Source organism: Mus musculus, chromosome 16 (assembly GCF_000001635.26).
Source record: "Mus musculus strain C57BL/6J chromosome 16, GRCm38.p6 C57BL/6J".
NCBI lineage: Eukaryota > Metazoa > Chordata > Mammalia > Rodentia > Muridae > Mus > Mus musculus.
Genome location: NC_000082.6, coordinates 13,314,100 through 13,332,422, shown reverse-complemented (window position 1 = coordinate 13,332,422; position 18,323 = coordinate 13,314,100). Strand labels below are relative to the sequence as shown.

The 18,323-nt window shown below is 39.8% G+C and overlaps 1 protein-coding gene across 8 annotated transcripts in view; it reads right to left on the bottom strand.

Moving 5' to 3' along the window:
• The window catches only part of Mrtfb (myocardin related transcription factor B), a 161,474-nt gene that overhangs the window by 85,107 nt on the left and 58,044 nt on the right, over positions 1–18,323 (bottom strand). For 5 of the 8 annotated variants that reach the window (XM_006522109.4, XM_006522111.2, XM_006522108.3 and 2 more), the window contains exons 3-4: positions 5,852–6,041; positions 347–409 (exon numbers count right to left, since the gene is read on the bottom strand). In XM_006522109.4, coding sequence (XP_006522172.1) covers positions 347–409; positions 5,852–6,005 — 217 coding nt within the window. In that variant the 5' untranslated portion in view covers positions 6,006–6,041. The remainder of the gene's footprint in view (positions 1–346; positions 410–5,851; positions 6,042–18,323) is intronic. The other 3 variants (XM_030249105.1, XM_030249106.1, NM_001122667.2) reach the window with 1 other exon arrangement.

Genomic DNA, 18,323 nt, shown 5'->3' with positions numbered 1-18,323 from the left:
AAGAGAATATTGTATATTCTAAGGTAGACCCATCATATTAAGAATAACACTCATCAAGTCGATTTCTCTTTCCTTTTGACAATGAGGAGCACTTGACAACAGAGAGCTCATATATATGTTTAATAGCATGACATGTGACTACTCTGGATCTATGGAAAAGTCGTCAGGGGCTGATGTGGGAGCATATTGACAGCTGTGCTGCCTAATGAAGGACACAGAACAGCAGTGACAATGACGTAGAGGAGCATGTGATGTGATGAAAAAGGCAGCCAGAGGGAACAATGGCTGAAGCTGCAGACAAGACACTGGGATGGGTGTGCTGTGACAGACTGCTTCTCAGACTTACCTGTGCTCACAGACTGAGCCGGCAGAGGAAGCTGCAGTCCTGACTCCCCAAAGACTATACTTCCTGTTAATAACAGTGAGGGCAGCAGTGAGGCAGAAGAGCCAACAGCATGGTTAAAGGAGTTAGAAACACTGGGTACTACTACTGCTTCCTAGTCTATGTGATCATTAACTACACACTGAAAGAAAGAAAGAGAGAGAGAGAGAGAGAGAGAGAGAGAGAGAGAGAGAGAGAGAGAGAGAAAGGAAGGAAGGAAGGAGAAAGATCCAGTCCATTGTTATCCTTGCTCATCTTGTTGCTTTCTGTTACAACAGTACTGCTTTACTGATCTTAAAGTATAAGATGAATGATACTGAACAAAACATTCATGTTTCCCAATACCTCTTCATAGGTAGGGCAGAGTATAGTTTCTAACATCTCTTTTCTTTTTCTTGATGCTCTCTGAGGGATTGCAACTCCTACTTTACAAATTAGTTCATTATTCACCAGTCCAATGTCTAATAAGACATATAGTAGATTCTAGTTTTAAGAAAATCATCTCATTTATATAAAAAAAAAAACACAAAACCCATTCATTTTGAATCTAGTACCTAGAAAAAAAGCCTTTTAAAGTATTCGGGTTAGGCATTTGTGTAAGTTATGATGGTATAATTTCAATGTCAGCTTAAACTAAATTGCTAATTACTCTAGTCTCTAAGTCACCTTTTCAGTACATATAATAATTGCTGATGCTCCAAGGGCATTTCTTTTCAAGACACCGTTTAAAACTCCAAACAAATGCCTCTTCTTACGGGGGTGGGGGTGTCTACGGCCCTAAGGATGTACCTTTGAAACTGGGTACCAGCAAGCCATAAAGCACATACATATGAGTATTTTGAGCATTGTGGCAGTCTACCTGCTGCACCAGATCAGATTCACACCCAACTCAGAGGTGTGGAAAAGGTGCCCTCCTGCTCCCCTCCCACCAGCATATGCTGGAGGGTGTATTCACAACATAGTGAAACAAACTAGATCCTTACTAACAACAACTGTCTAAATAAGAAACCCAGAGCAGAAGAAGGCAGACAGGTTATAGGTAATTATAGGCATTGTGAAACAAAACAAGTTATTCAATAGGAGACTATAAAGCCATTATGAAAAGGAGTACCTCAGCACTAGGGGCTTATAAGGCCTCATTTTCATTCTGAAGGAGTCAGGAGATAAACTGTTCACAAACACCATCTTCTGCCACAACCAGTGAAGAATTTCATTTGCAGGTGTCAATCTAGAATTTGTCTTTGAACTTTATATTTGTGTTTAGTCTAAGTCTTAAAAAGTGACTGCAAAGATTAAAAATTTAGATATGGAATATATAAATATAGAAATACCGTCAAACCTTGCCACAGTGTTTAGTGATGCCCTGAAGAGTCATAGTAAGCATGTGGACCAAACGCCAGGAGGAAAGCGAGCAAGGGGAGTTTCACAGAGAATGATCCACTGCTGTCAGTTCATTGTCTGTGAACTTCCAGAGTGTTGCGGCTCCAGAGGCAACACTGGCCATCTGCTCACCTCTCCACTCCGCTGTGCCAGCTCATACGCAGGCCAAGGAGCAGAGTCTGCCCAAGAACAGTGTTTATTATGTTTGTACATTTCCAAACACCTGAACTAACAGGCTAATGAGGGGTGGGGAAATGTTCTCAGAAAATGCAAAGAACAGAGCAGCTGTGAACAGAAGCTGTTATTCACTAAGGTGTCTGCCCTTGGCTCAGGGCCACGGTCTGGAAAGTTCCCTAACTGTGTGTGGCTAGATAAAGCCCTATGCTGAGTCCCAAGCTAAGGACTCTCTTGTTTCCTTGTGTGCAACCAACTCTTGAGTAGGTCACTTCCTCTCTTGGAAAGGTCATTAACAACAAGGCAAGAAAGGGTCTAAGTTGCTCACTGAATAAATATAATGTAAGGGGGAAAAAAATCTCAGAAAAAAATTCAGATGAGGCTATAAGCTCAAGTCCCTAACTATGGTAATCAATGATCTGAATGTTTGAGAAGAAATGTGTCCTTACTAGGACCCTACAAATGCCATTTCACAGTAAATGTTTTGGATGAGATTAGGGGAGTCAGACAGAGGTGGGAGGCCACAATCAAAAGCCTTTCAGGATAGGCAGGTGGCAGGCACTAATTTTGCTACTACTAGATAGATATTATCGATAGTGAGCCTGAGGCTGTGTGAAGTGAGATGAGTCTCACTCATTGAAATACCCAAGATGCTCTGAGGCACCAAGCAGCTCTTTATCATAGCAGCTACAGTAGCTTCTCTGCAGGAATGCTGGCAATGCCTGATAGCTCTGCATCTGTCCTGCTTTCCTTTCCTGCAAACAACCTCACAACAGTGTCCGCCAGAGTAGAGCTCTCCTTGAGTGTGGACACAGGAAAGATCTGGCTGCAGCTCGTTTGGAAATGTGGCATCTACCTATATGTCTTCCACCTGAGCTTTTCTCATCGCATACTAAAGGCCAGCATCTATATGTAAATAAGATGGAGCTAACTCCTGTGTACTATGCCAGAATGAAGCTCAGTGCCCTGTGGGTAGGCTGTTTTTATAAAGAAACACTGCATGTTATATCCTTTATAGGGCCCATGTGGAAAAACTGACTGCCTGAATGCCTGATTGAGATGTTACTGGGTGTCATTTTAGCAACATAGGCTACAATGATGCGATCCGCCTACACACTAATCACTAATCACTTAAACACCTACAATATATCCAACAGAAGAGAATGCAGCAACAGTGAGGAAAGTTCAAATGCACAGGCATAACTACAAAGTACACAAGCAGGGACACGTGAATCACACAATTTTTTGTTACACAATACTTTGTAAGTGGTTTTGAGACTAATACCGACATTTTGATATAACTTAAACATAAGATTAGGAAGACCTAAAAGTATAAGCAACATACATTAAAACATCAAAGAAAGCAAGCAAGTCAGGTCTATCACCTATCTTTCATATATATAATGTTCTGTTCAAAACATGGTTTTCTTTTATTTAACATTTTAATTTGTTTTAATTGGACAAAATGGTAGTCATAGTATCTATGTGTAACTGACACATGCACACTCTATGGGGTGGCTAAGTAAAGCCTTGAATCACACTGTGTTTGGGATGAGGACACAGATTCGACTCTCACAACTGTCCAGGAATGCCAATATGTCATTACCCACAGTTAGCACATCGCTCTAACTCACTTCTGCTGACTCAGGTTCTTCTTCCCTGACCAGAATCTCCCTTTTAGGGTTTTTACCTGGATTTCTGGTCGCTTGTACACAAGAATCACTTTCACATCTTGGATGTGTGTGTAAAGCAGGTGGATGTTACAGTTTTTCTGCAGTCATTTTAGGAAAGACAAGGGAGTTACTTCCTACTTGAATCCTTAGATGTACTTCACGGTGAGATGCTCTTTCATGGCTTAACCCTGAGCAGAAATTACTCTTGGGGAAAACACATTGGCTAAAAAGCCAACTTCATTCAAAAATAAATGTATATTTATAGAATCACTATAATGATAATGGAAGAAAAAAATCAATGCATTCCTTATTTCCAAGCTATAAAGTACAATACTGTTACTACAAAAAGTGTTTCAAAACTATTCTTTAAAATAGTCAAACATTTTTCTCTCACAAAGGACACTAGTAAGAGTGGCTGATCTGGGAAACAAACAGGCAGGCATAGACAGACTGGAAGGCAGCATATGCTTCCCGTGCAGTCAGAACTGCTAAACAATATGCACGTGGCTTGAAAAAAGAACACACAGTGGCTTTACTCTAAAACAAAAGTCCACATCTATGTACAACTACAAACGGTGATGAATCAAACATAAATCATTACGTCTCAAAGGCCACGGACATGAGACTACGGTTGGAGAAAACAGCCCAACTGTTGCATGAGTGGAGCTTAAGGTCTAGCATGAAAACTTCAGTGTCAGATCACATGGGTAACTTAAAAGCTGCTGGATTTCAGAGTGACAGAAACAAAGATGAACCCTGGAAGTGAGTGCATGAGAGAATGCCAGCTGATGAACACTGTGGCTTTAGTAAGGAGGACAGTAGGAACAGCGATATTTCTACAAATGATTGCGTTATTTCATAAAGTATAGCTATCTTAGTAAGTTAAACCCTCTACCTTTCATCGACCTCCCTAATGACATGTGCAGGAAGGAGATGACTTCAGTGGTAGAGTGCTTGGGTTCAGTCCTTAGCACCAAAATAACAAAATGATTGTCTCAGAGGAGCTTGTTCTATCCATGTATCCATCTTACACCTGGGTATGTAAATGAGCATCGGTGAGAGAACATGGTCTCCACATGGACCACATGTCCCAGGTCTATCCACTCTGTGTGCATCCCTCCTCTGCTACACCCTGCCAGTTTGTGAGAAGTCTGACCTTCTGATTTTATACCAAACACTACTCAAGTCCTTGGGACAGGAAATTGGTCCAGGAGTGCACTGCAGCTTGATTGTATTTACTCATTTCTGAGTTACTATGTTTGTCTCAGCCATTGTTCACAGTAAAGCCAGGCTCTTGGAGACAGAATGCCTAAAAGCAATCTTACAGAACTGAGTCTGTGTGTGTTGCTTAAGCTAAGATGGTCAAGGGCAGAACTTAACAGGACACAAAGGTACATGACTCTTAAGGCACAGGAAGTTCATGCAAATCCCTGTCCTGAAGCACTCTGCTCTTGGCAAGGAGAGCCCAGACTCTAGGACACCTAACAGGGCGAATGGAAAACATTCTGTAGGAAAATCATTTTATTTGTAAAGGTAAAGGCATGAGGCCTCTGACAACAAGGCAGACCCATCAAGTTCTGGGCTGGGCTCTCCTTGAGTATGGTCAGTGTACTCTTTGAATAGCACACTGTGTTTACGTTTGAAGTGTACAACACTGTATTAGAACTAAGTGTATCTAGTCTGTCTTTACTCATTAGTTTCATGTTTTGGGGACTCTGGGATGCCTCTGTCATCAATGAGAATCTACCACACTAAAAAGGACTGGTTAGAAAATATCCACTCTGTATACAAAAAAGAACTAAATTCAAAAAGAATCTAGCTCAGCTTGTGCCCATTAGTATAAAAATCACCCAAGAAGGCCTTGCTTTCACTGAGTGGGCTAACTCTTACCACTCTGAAATTAAGGTCCAACTCACTAGCGATGGTAAAGGGAAGAAGGCAGTCATGGCCAACACCCACTTCTCTGGTATCAGCAACTTCACAGTGCCTTTCCAGCAAGAGATCTTCCCAGTCCAAGATAGGCTAATCTAAGGCTGACTTCTAAATGTAGTACTATGAATAAAGACAGGTGCTGGTGACATGGTCAAAGAAATTCACGGGAAGTGAAATCCTGCCCCTTCTCAGAGAACATCGCTTATGGGGCTTGCCAAGTGTAACTCATACAGAGTTATAAACTGGAGTTATCTACACCCACTAAAAGGGAGACCATCTAAATCAGAGTCCCACATGCAGCTGGACTCACCATTTTTCCGTTCGTTCAGAGTGGGTAAGTGCTGGCTGGACTGTAGAGACAGTTCCTGGAATTCGTGAGCCACAGACTCACTTTGAGGACTTGGTGCAAGATGGGCTAGAGGCCCCAGCTCTTCCTCTGTGTCTATGGCTCCTGTGTGATCCATTGTGTTCCAGCCACTGAGACACCTCTTTTACGCAGCCTGTTGAAGAAAGTGACAAACTATTTAAAAATGAAATAGTATCTTAAGTTTTCTCCAGTTGACACAAAAGTGTTAAGCCAGGCATTCGAGTTCAGTTCTATCTGTGCACCCATTGCCGGCTCCTCCTCTCTGCATCTCAGGCTCTTTCAACAACTCCAGGGAGATGGCTCCTATCTAAAAAGTAAATATAACCTAAAAGGCACTTTGCATATATTATTGTATCAAGGATTCATAAAAACTATAGCTATCACTGTCATTTAAAGATTTCAACACATGCTAGATGAGAAGTCAACAAACACTAGTAAAAATGAAGGCGTGTGCTGGCTTGAAGATCCACCCCAGTGCCTATATTTTGGGGAACTCTTAAATTAAATCAGCACTCATAGCAACCAGCAGTACTTCACAGACTCCTTCACCAGCCTGGGCCTCAGAATGAACTAAGACAGAGCAAAGAAAAAGCAGTTAAGGAAAAAAAGGTGTATTTTACGTCAACCAGACTTGGACTTGGAATTGCTTGTTACCACGGTGTAATTTAGCCCATGGCCACAAAGGTCAACTCCTGTGTTTCCTTCTAGATACAAAAAAATTTAAGTCTAAGATACAAAGTTTTGTATACGCAGTAAGATCTGAATCAACACTGGTGGCTTAAGAATGGCTGGTGGCTACAGCATTACTTGTGGAAAAGATCACCTTCTCTACTAAATTGTCTTTGCACCTTTGTTGAAAGTCAGCTAGCCTGCAGAGTACAAATGTGTCCCTTGGCTTTCTATTCAGTTCAGAGATCCCTAAGCACTACATGTTCAGGAAAGACTGTAGAATATGCTATGGCAAGAACAACTACACTGATGTGTGCTGAGCTGCCCAAAATATGGAAGGTGAAGTTGAATTTTACCTAAAAAGGGTCTTAAGAAGAAATCATCAAAAACTAGAGTCTCTGCAGCTGCCAACCACAATCCCACTGTCATTGAAAACATCCTTCAATAAAGATGGCAGTGCGTCAGACTGCAGAGAAGACTCATGCAGCAGATGGAGCATCTTAGGAGTGAGATGCACCACAATGCTAATGCCCACGGGAAGAACTGAAAGTAGCTTTTCTTAATTCTTTAGTATTAAATTCAATGCAAAAGCTGACACCTTGGCATGGTCTTTGCAGGTGAAATCCATATGACAATTTTAACATAATGGATGAAAGGAGCTAATGCAAGCAGCATTTCTACATTTCTATAGATTGTAAATAAATGTTTTGAAAAGACTCGAAAGTTAAGGTAGAAGACAGTAATTCCTAAATAACTGTTCACAACAATACAGACAATCTTAGTTGAGACACGGATGGGGGAATTTAAATAATATTCTAATAATTACCCAATTAACTCCCAAAAGAAAGGGAGGGTAATGAGGAAGAGATAAGACAGACACTAACAAGTGATAAGATAGTAAGCGATAAGACAGTAATTAATCTTCCAATGATTATGTTACACTGCTCTAATTGAAAGAAATGTTGATAATGTTTGCTTCTTTTTAAGAGCAAATATAAAAATATATATGCTCACAACTAACACACTTTAAGAAACAAAGACATGATTCTCTCAGAGGTAATGAATGGAAGGAAGCCGAGGAGAGGCTGAGGACTACATACTGCTCCCAAGTAATGGTGAATTCAAAAGGCTCCATTAGGTAGATGAATTTATAGGCAAAATTACTTATTTCACTATGAAAAATTAAAATATAACTCATAGATTTTTCAACACTGAATTTTCATTTTGAATTAATTATTCCTACAAAATAAAATCTATTCATGCCAAAATTATTTTGAAGCTACAAGTACCATAACGCCCTTATAATGGTGATATGCATAGACTCTGGACATCAATGGTGATGAGCTGGAGGGTCTTTTAAACAAAGATTCAAAAATATTTTCAAGGCAGTATTACCTGTTCTTAATACTGAAAGATCTTTTTTTCAACGTATGCCTTGACACTGTACTCAACCTTAAACTCCTACACACTCCCAAATCGAGAAAATTATAAGCTACATAAATCTTTACAAAATGTAGCAAAGGGAAAAGAGTAAGTTAAAAATTTTTACTTAGTATCTGTGAACATCTTTGATAGAGCATAGAATATATTCTGAAATTTGCAGAATGTCATCTTAAAGTCTACTTAAGTTCTTGACAATTTCTTTAGAAATTTAAATCCACCGTCTATTATAAACAGCACTGTGTCTAGAAGTCCCTAGTTGAGATGTTATATAACGGCCACTGTGAAATGTTAAAAGAAACCATATTAGAATGGATTGCCTCACTGGGTCAAAAGTGAGCTGTCAGGTAAAAAAACATCACTCAGCTTGAAACGGGCAGAGTGACAAAACTGTGATTGTCTGGAACTGGCGAAAGGAATGACTCAGTACAGAACTCAGTAACAGAAACATTCCAAAAGGAAACGTCCAGCACTCATCTGGCAGGAAGTGAATAAAAGGAGAATGCTGTAACATCAACCTAGGACGCACCTTTTGTTCTTAAACAAATTCGACACCATTCTCCAGGGACTCCCTGGTTAAGAGTAGCTTTCACCCTTCATCAAGGAAATGTCTCTTTTCAACAGTCAAAGACCTTTACAGAAACTGCAACTACTCAAAGAGCCCAGCTGTGGAGCCCAGTTCTAAAGGACACATCTACAGCACAGCCAGTGCGCCTAAGGTTGAGGGAATACTGCAAAGAGGAGACCGAAAGATCCTAGGAGCCAGAGAACCAGAGAGTCTGCTGTCTAAGCATGAGCTGAACAGGAATGACGCCCTTAAAAAATGCTAATGTGGATAGGGTCTTAACTGCAGACCTTGAGGGTGCTAAGGAACCTGAGAGTAAGACATAGTCTTTCTTAGGGAATGCATACCAATTGGTTACTCAGGTTACTTGATTACCAAATCACCAGGCCACATACAGACAGGTAACATTCTACAGAGGAATAGGTCTCATTTATGTATTTAAGGATATACAAATACATGTAACAAGAATGAAAGAAAAAGAGGCCATGAACTTGAAAGTGAGCAAGGGATCACATGGAAGGGTTTGGAGGGAGGAAAAGGAAGAGGGAAATTATGTAATTTATATTACATTAAAAAAGGCATCAGCCCCTCCATTGGGAGCCCTGTGATCCATCCATTAGCTGACTGTGGGCATCCACTTCTGTGTTTGCTAGGCCCCGGCATAGTCTCACAAGAGACAGCTACATCTGGGTCCTTTCAATAAAATCTTGCTAGTGTATGCAATGGTGTCAGCGTTTGGATGCTGATTATGGGGTGGATCCCTGGATAAGGCAGACTCTACATGGTCCATCCTTTCATCTCAGCTCCAAACTTTGTCTCTGTAACTCCTTCCAAGGGTGTTTTGTTCCCACTTCTAAGGAGGGGCATAGTGTCCACACTTCAGTCTTCATTTTTCTTGAGTTTCATGTGTTTAGGAAATTGTATCTTATATCTTGGGTATCCTAGGTTTTGGGCTAATATCCACTTATCAGTGAGTACATATTGTGTGCAATGGAGGAGCTAGAGAAAGTACCCAAGGAGCTAAAGGGATCTGCAACCCTATAGGTGGATCAACATTATGAACTAACCAGTACCCCGGAGCTCTTGAGTCTAGCTGCATATGTATCAAAAGATGGCCTAGTCGGCCATCACTGGAAAGAGAGGCCCATTGGACACACAAACTTTATATGCCCCAGAACAGGGGAACCCCAGGGCCAAAAAGGGGGAGTGGGCGGGTAGGGGAGTGGGGGTGGGTGGGTATGGGGGACTTTTGGTATAGCATTGGAAATGTAAATGAGCTAAATACCTAATAAATAATGGAAAGAAAAAAAAAAAGAAGAAATCACAAGGCAAAATTTTAAAAAAAAAAAAAAAAAAAAAAAAAGGCATCAGCCAGGTGGTGGGGACGCACACTTTTACTCCCAGCACTCAGGAGGCAGGTGGATCACTTGAGTTCGAGGCCAGCCTGGTTACAGAACAAGTTCTAGGACAGCCAGGGATACAGAGGAACCCTGTCTTGAAAAAAAACAAATGAAACAAATAAAAATTTTTAAAAAATCACTATAAAACAAAATAACAAAAAATTAAAAACTTTATTATTTAATACTGCTGTAGTGCTAGGAAAAAACATGGAAAACAAAAGAATGGGCATTCCTTCTTGTTTTTTTACTTCTTTGCTCACTCAATCTTTTTTAAAAAATGGATTCAAGATAATACCACAAATGATATTTTTAAACACTAGATTATTGGGTTAAGTTACTCTTTAATTCAATGTTAACATGTTTCCAACTGAGTGTAAATTCAAAGCCAACTTTCTTTCCGTTACACCTCCTTGCTTATAATGGCTAATTCCTGTAATACATAATAGCTAACACAGTCACAGACACATTCAGAAAAAGCTAAATAAAAAGGCACTGAAACCATGCCTAAGAGGAGCTTCTGAAGTTCAGAAGTTTGATACACAACTGGTCAAATGCAGAATGGCCGGTTACCCATTATACACAGCAAAAAACACCTTAGCCATAACAAAGCTGTGTGTCTCTACTCTTCAAGTTCTTATGAGTCTCAAACGTTAAGGCAAAACTAAAGTTAAAACAGCAGACTTTGGAACAAGGGTGTTTAAAGACAAAGTTAATCACATACAACCAAGAATCTACTTCTCAGTTGTATAAGTGGATCAAAAGAAATCATAGAAAAAGGACATCTCAATTCAGTTGAGTTATCTTAGAATCAATGTTTGGTAAAAATGCCCCCTCCCCTCTTCTCTCTCTTCAGTGTAACAACCAGCCTATCTTAGCTAAGGTTTCACTGCTGTGAAGAGACACTATGACCATGGCCAGTCCTATAAAGGAGAACATTTAACTGGGGCTGGCTTACAGGTTCAAAGGTTCAGCCCATTATCATCATGATGGGAAGCATGGCAGTGTCCAGGCAGACATGGTGCTCTAGAAGGAGCTGAGTGTTATACATTTTGATCCAAAGGCAGCCAGGAGGGTCTCTTCCGCACTGGGTAGAGCCTGAGCATAGGACCTCAAAGCCCACCCCCACACTGACACACTTCCTCCGCCAAGGCCACACCTATTCCAACAAGTCCACATCTCATAATAGTGTCACTACCTGTAGGCCAAGCATTCAGACACATGAGTCTACGGAGACCAAACCTATTCAAACCACGACACAACCTCTGAGGGGAAGGAGATGAGAAGGATCCAGATTCTCCTACAATGAGTCTGGGACAGAGTGACTCTATTGCTAACCAGAGAAACACTATGTCTTACTTCTTTCATAGAGAAGAAATCATCTATGCAAAGACTGGTAAAACAGGCCCAGAGCAAATTCCCACTGATGTGTGACGACGAGATGGCCTGGAGATGAGAGTTCTGTGGGGCCTTAGAGAACCCAGTGGCTAGGCATGGGCACATAGGGAAGCTGTGATGATGAGCTGGCATTTGTTGGGCAGAAGCATAGGAAGAGCACCCTAACAGCAGAAAAGAGTGACAGGTAATGAGGATCATCCTAGATTTTGATTTTGACAAGGTAACTGTGGCAGAGAGTGAAATGTCAGGAACTAGTCAATGGCTATGCCAATGGAACTAAATTCAAATAGCATTTATGAGACATGATTCCAAAGTGTTAGGGCAAAGAACTGAGGGTGGGTAGATGCTTCCAGATGGGCAGTTAGAAGGCAGGAGCCACTCCTTACACTGAGGGCAAGGTAGTGAGAGACAGAGGAATCCCACTGGGAGAAAATTGTAGATTCCCAGGCAAGAATATGAAAGACAGGTATGTCTGGGGACAGAGACAGCTGACTTTGGGTAAATCCACCAAATTAAACTCCAGATGCCAAGAAATGAAAGCTGCACCAGTTTACAATTTGCTTAAATAAATACCTCTAAATAGTGCCGCTATTTGTAACAGTTGAACTTTCTAAGTAGCCTTTAAATGTAGGATAAAACATTCTATAAATATGCCAAATACTGACAATACTGAATAGAAAAACTCACGTACTAACCCTTCTCTGTAGACAAGATTACAGCTCTGGGAATGCCAACTATTTGTTTTCAACCTGACATGGAGCAATCTGTGCTGTTCTACCAACAAAAGAGTTCTGATGAATACAACAATATCATCTAAGCAAATAGCCTATATGCTATAAGCAGAATAGTGAAAGCACAGAATACATGTGGCTCTTCAACTTATATACTAAAAAGACAGAATTAATGCCAATCACTTCTAATTAAAATAGGTAAAATGCCCCTTTTAGCTTAAGCATCTATTTTTAAAGTTTTATTCTTGGTGAATGAATCTTAAAGAGTAAGAGTTGATTAGAGGACTGATTTTAAATTAGAATGATTTTCACTTTCAGTACACACTGCATTTAAAGCAATTGGTAAGTTTTAAACCAAAACTAAGAAGTTTTCATTGGCTAAGAAGTAAATACTTTTAAACAGATTAAATATTTCATTGCTTATTTTGTGCAGTACTGAAAAACTGAATCCAGGGCCTTGTGACAGGTCTGTCATTGCTGTACCACTGAACCACACCTTCTAAGTGTTTTATTTATCAGATTTAAAACAAAAACGAAAATACCTATAACATTATCATTTGCAAGTACTCTACACCAGGAAGAAAAGAATGAGAGAGAAATGTAAGGAAAGAAGAAACTAAATAGAAGGAAGTCTCTCTCCTCCCAGCTGCTGTTTGTGCTTCTTGACATTAGCAATCAACAAAATTTAAATTTACAATACACACGGTGGAGGCCAAGGTGAGCTTCCCCAAAAGACAGAGTGTGAGCAATAAGAGCTCTTCACCCCTACCTCCTGCTTCTGCACACACACCCTCCACACCTCCATCCCACAACCCCCTCTGCCACCTGTAGCAGGTGGGTGAGCTGACCCCAAGAATGGGAGAGCAGGAGAGTTGGTCCTGCCTCTCTCTGGCTGCAGGACTCAGAAGAGTGGCCCTTGCACCTCACCTGAGCTAGTAGAGGTGAGGTGCAAGGAATGGGGGGAGGGGTGCTTAGGTGAGCCACCCCAAGACTGTGAGCATGAACCAGCTCTGCCTCGTCTGCCATGCAGTGAAATGGGCTCAAAATGTCCCCCATTTCACCCCTTACCTGTGGCAAGTGGGTAAGTCGGCCCTTGCCTGAGAAAAGTGGAACAAGTGGCCCTGGTAGTACTGGTTATAGGAAACCTGGTAGGCTGACCTACTCAGCTTCTACCTAGTCCCAGATCTAAGGCTCTAAATTGGCCTACCTCAACATTCACCCCCCTCTATGACCTGCTAGAGCACAGTGAAGGTGCTGGTCCTACAGATCCAAAGCTACAGGCTTTCCATGACACAGAGCAACAACAGGGTATCTGAGAGGAGTATAAGGATCCAGTATTGATAGTGTAGCAGAAGTTGGAGGCCTTAAAGTAGACCAATAAGTCACTACAATGAACATTTGCAGGTAAAGCTGTTTGGGCAAAATGGTATTGTGTGGGACACACTGTAGCTTCCATGGTGAGATGTTTGTTGTTGTTGTTGTTGTCTATTTTTATTTTTTATTTTCTTTTGGAGAGAGACTGCAAGAACCAAGAATGGATATGAAGGAATGGGGAGATGAGAGGGATTTGGGGTACATGATGTGAAATTCACAAAGAATCAATAAAAGATATTTTTAAAAATTTACAATATATGAAATGAAAAAGCCCAGTCTGATTTACCTAGGCAGGACACAGTGACTAGGTCAGTAAGCAGTGGAATGAGAAACACTGGGCTCCTCATTTGTAATTCAGTTCTTCAGTACTAAACCAGAGAGAAACACTCTTGTCTGATGTACCACACTGACTGATGTAGACTGAAACTCTTAGCTAGAAGAGAATATAACAGAATGGACAGACCTTAACACACTTCCTATTAATTAAAGTGTGCAATGGCCATTTACTGCCAGCAATCTGACAGAGAGCCAAAACTCACCTCACACATAATGCCTGTGATCTCCAGTTTTTGCTTTTAGAAAGTAGAACACTCAATTTTGACTATGTGTTCATACTTTCAAATTTTTAATCCTCTTTTTTCTCAGTTTTTCATCTAGTTTAGAAGTATTTATGCAGCATGCCTTTGTGGGTCTAAAAATCAAGTGTTTTGTACTGTGACTGTATCTGTTTACATGACAACTCAGTTACTACAATCTAAGCAGATTAGAAGTGAATGTAGCTGACTTCTAGTTAGCAGACTCCATTGGTAAGAGCAGAAGTGATTACCAAACTCCTGCAGCACCTCTTGATCACCACCAAGCACTCAGAAAGTCAAGGTTGGTGTTAAAGTCATCTCTAATCAGAAACCTGGACTCCGTTAACAGAAATTACAACACAATTATTATTTCAATACTTCTTGCAAATATTTGTATTGCACTGGTAGACAATACCTCAAAGCTCATCTTTATGGATATAAATGAATACTCTCAGTAAGCATCTAATATCATTTATTCTGGTCTGATCAGTTTGCTCAAACACTCAGGAGTTGTTGACATCAGCCTCACTCTCATATATGAAATAACAGTTTTAATCATCTGTGAACATCTTATCACTTGCTCTATAGTTGTTAGTAAGAAATACTCATTCTTAAATACTTATCTTTTTAATGCTGTTGTAGATAAGGTATTTTCTTGATTACCGAGAACTCTTGGCTATTTGTTTCCTCATCTTGTCTCTCATTGTCTGACAATCACTAATCTGCTGTTGTGTCCTGTATTTGCCTGCTGTATGCATTTCATTAGCAATAGAAACACACACTGTGTGGCTTTTGTGTGTAGCTTCTTTTACTTAACATATCTTCACACTCATATTGTCATGAGCATCAGCATTTTATGCATTTTATAGTTAAACAACTCACTGTGTAGATTTACTATATTTTGTGTCCCCATTCCTGGCATGATGGAAATTTGGCTATTATGAATTATATTGTGGTGAACATTATTATACACATCTTGTGTGAACATACATATGCCTTTGATTCTTTAGGAATATATATGGGTATGGAATTTCTGGGACTCAGAATAACTATTCTTAGCTAATACTACATCTTAATACCAGAGGCCACACCTGCCAGAAAACCAAAGTCACTTTCAGTCAATACAGAGTGAAAGCTAACACTGAAATCCTAAGGATTTGGAATGACCCTGCCAGAGTTCTTCTGACATGAAATATGCATTATTCATAATGTTCAAACTCTTAAAAATTCAAGAAGTATGATTCATTTTCAGACTAGTAGATTAATGCCAGTCTAACAGATTTGATATTATTCATTTCCATAATATAAGAAACACAATTACATGAGTACTGCCAAAGTCCACTAAGTAATATATGTTAAGATATCCAAACATCTATGTCTACACTTACCTCTGTGATGGGTTATTAAAACCTCTTCTGTGTGTTCTAATAATAATGAATTGTGCAACTGTTTTCTTCTTTTAAAAATAAATTTAATAATCTGTCTAAAAATTAGATTTGCTAATACTGCATCTCATTTTACTGACTGCCTTTCCTCCTTCTTAACAGTGGGCTTTAATATTTAATTCTGATTTACCCATTCTTTGCTTTGGTTGTTTGTTTTGTTGTGTCACCTAAGAAACTATAACCAGTTTTAAATATGTAAAGTCTGTACGCATGTTTCCTCTTAAGTGTAATTCTCTTCTATCCATTTGGACTTAATATTGTATGTAGCATGGAGAAAAGACTCAATCTCATTATTCTGATGGTAACATGCCATCCTAGAACCATTTGTAGAAAAGATTTGGCTGTTTCTGTTTGTTTGTTTGTTTGTTTGTTTGTTTAATTAATTAATTAAATTTCTTTCTCCACAACTGAGTGGGTCTCCCTCTGGCCTGGTGGTAGCTCTCCTCCTTCTGTCTCCTAGGGGATAGGATTACTAGTGTGTACCACCATGCACATCCAGGCAGTCCACTTGAATGGTCTTTCTGCTCCCATTTAAATATAGCTCAGCATGCATGCATCATTGTATAACTGTGCTCTTAGTTCTCTCACTGATCTATATGCTTATCCTTATGTCAGTACCACAGCGTCTTACTGCAGCTTTGTAGTAAATTTTATCTTTGAGACTATTTCAATGTTATCCTGGCTGGCCTGAAACTCACAGCAATCTGCCTGCCTCTGCCACCAAGTACTGGGGAATAAAGGTGTGCATCACCATGCCTGTCCCTTAAGTTTTAAAACTGAACAATGGGCATCTTCCAACTCTTTTTCAAGGTGTTTTGGTTATTATGGGTCTCTTGAATTAACATGGGAACTTTGGCTTGCCCATTTTTTTCAAACACAGATCTTTAAGGAAGCCCAAGAGTATTCTGTTGAATCTACAGAAAAATTGCCTATATAGTAATCATTATATTAATTTTTCCAACCATGGGATGCCTTTCCACTTTCCTTTAAGAGTGTCTTTCTTGTAACAGTGTTTTATGGTTTTTGTTATTTTTGGTTTAATTTCTTCTGGTTATTTTATCTTTCTGATGATTTCGTCTTTAAGTCACCATACAATGCTTAGCAGGCCAGAACCTCTATCTCCACACTCATTCCTGATTTTGGTAACTTGAATTTTCTTTTTCTTTGTCAGAACAGCTAATAGTTGGTGACAAAGTACAAACTTTTACTATTTTCCATTTCTTGAATTATTTCTGCACTAATCTCATTTCCTTCTGTCCACTTTTTCCAGTTTTCTATTGTACTAAGATGAATTAAGATGCGAAGGTGGATTATAAAATTGAGATTGCTGGCTGAGACTGATTTAAAGTTCTAAACGGCTCACAAAGCTCAACTCTTCCTCCTTGCTAGTCATCAGTATCTGTGTTTTTTCATATGTGGGATTCAGACACTGTAAAGACCCCCTTTCCATGTGTGAACTCATTAAACTACTGCTTCCTGAACTGGCTCTCTACAGTTGGACTGTAAAGATCCAAATCATTTTAGAATCAGAACCAGCCTCCCCTTTGGACAGCCAAACTAAGGATACCCATGTAAAAATGTCTAATTTTTTCAACTAGAAGTCTCCTTCCATTACTGAAACTATGGCAGCAGATTGTACAACATCAAGTCTTCTGCTTGAGTCTTGGCTAATTTGTTCTACAAAGAAGAAATATAATTACACATGACTACACAGACTAAATCATTATAGATGTTCTAGATAGCTTTATGTCAATTTGATATAAGCTAGAGTCATCTGAGAGGAAGAACCCCAATTGAGAAAATGTTACCATAAGATAGGGCTATAGGCAAGCAAACCTCTAAGACACTTTAACTAGTAACTAATAGAAGAGAACCTGGCCTATTGTGGGTGTAACTCTGAGTTGATTGTGCTGGGATCTCTATGAAAATAGGCTGAACAAGCCGTTAGAGCAAGCTAATAAGCAGCACTCCTCTATGACCTCTGCATCAGCTCCTGTCTCCAGGTTCCTGTCCACTTTTGAGTTCTTGCCTTGGCTTCCCTCAGTGGATTAAGACTCAGAATATTCACAACAACAGAAACCCTAACTAAGACTATAGGTCTGCCAAGGTCTCCTGGGACACTCATTTTTGGTGTAGATGAGATACCCTGTAAGCCACCTGACCACCCTGAGGCTGACACATGAGGAAGCCACCAAGATGCTACATAGAGCAGTTGTGAGATAACATGGAGTGACCAAGAGAGATACCTAATTAACCCCCAACTACTTCAGCTATCTTTCCCTACTCCAGATTCCACAGGACCACAACCATACCAGAGGCCAAGCCAAAACTTCCCCAAAGAGCCTTTCCTAAATCCCCCGGAAATCATAGGTTTAGATAGGTTTAGAGGACTCTCTTTAGTATATCCTTAGGATTATAAGGGACCAGTTAAACTGAGTGGCACAAGCCTGTAGTCCTAGTTACTCAAGAGGTAAGGCAGGAGGTTAGCAAGTTCAAGGCCTGACTACTCAACCTAACAAAACCCTATCTCAAAAATCAATTAATCAATGTTTTGTAGAGGGAAGCATGAGTACTAGGGATGTAGCTCAGGGGTCAATTACTTGCCCACCTTGTGTAAGACCCTGACTTCAATCCCAGCACCAGTAATATATAAGAAAATAAATATTACCACAAAACTCTATTTTTAATTATATAATATAGGATATATTATATATGTAACACATGTGCATATATAATATGCATCTATAATAGATACATATAACATATATATGTATGTGCATATGTATATATGTGTGTATATACACACATATATTTATTCATT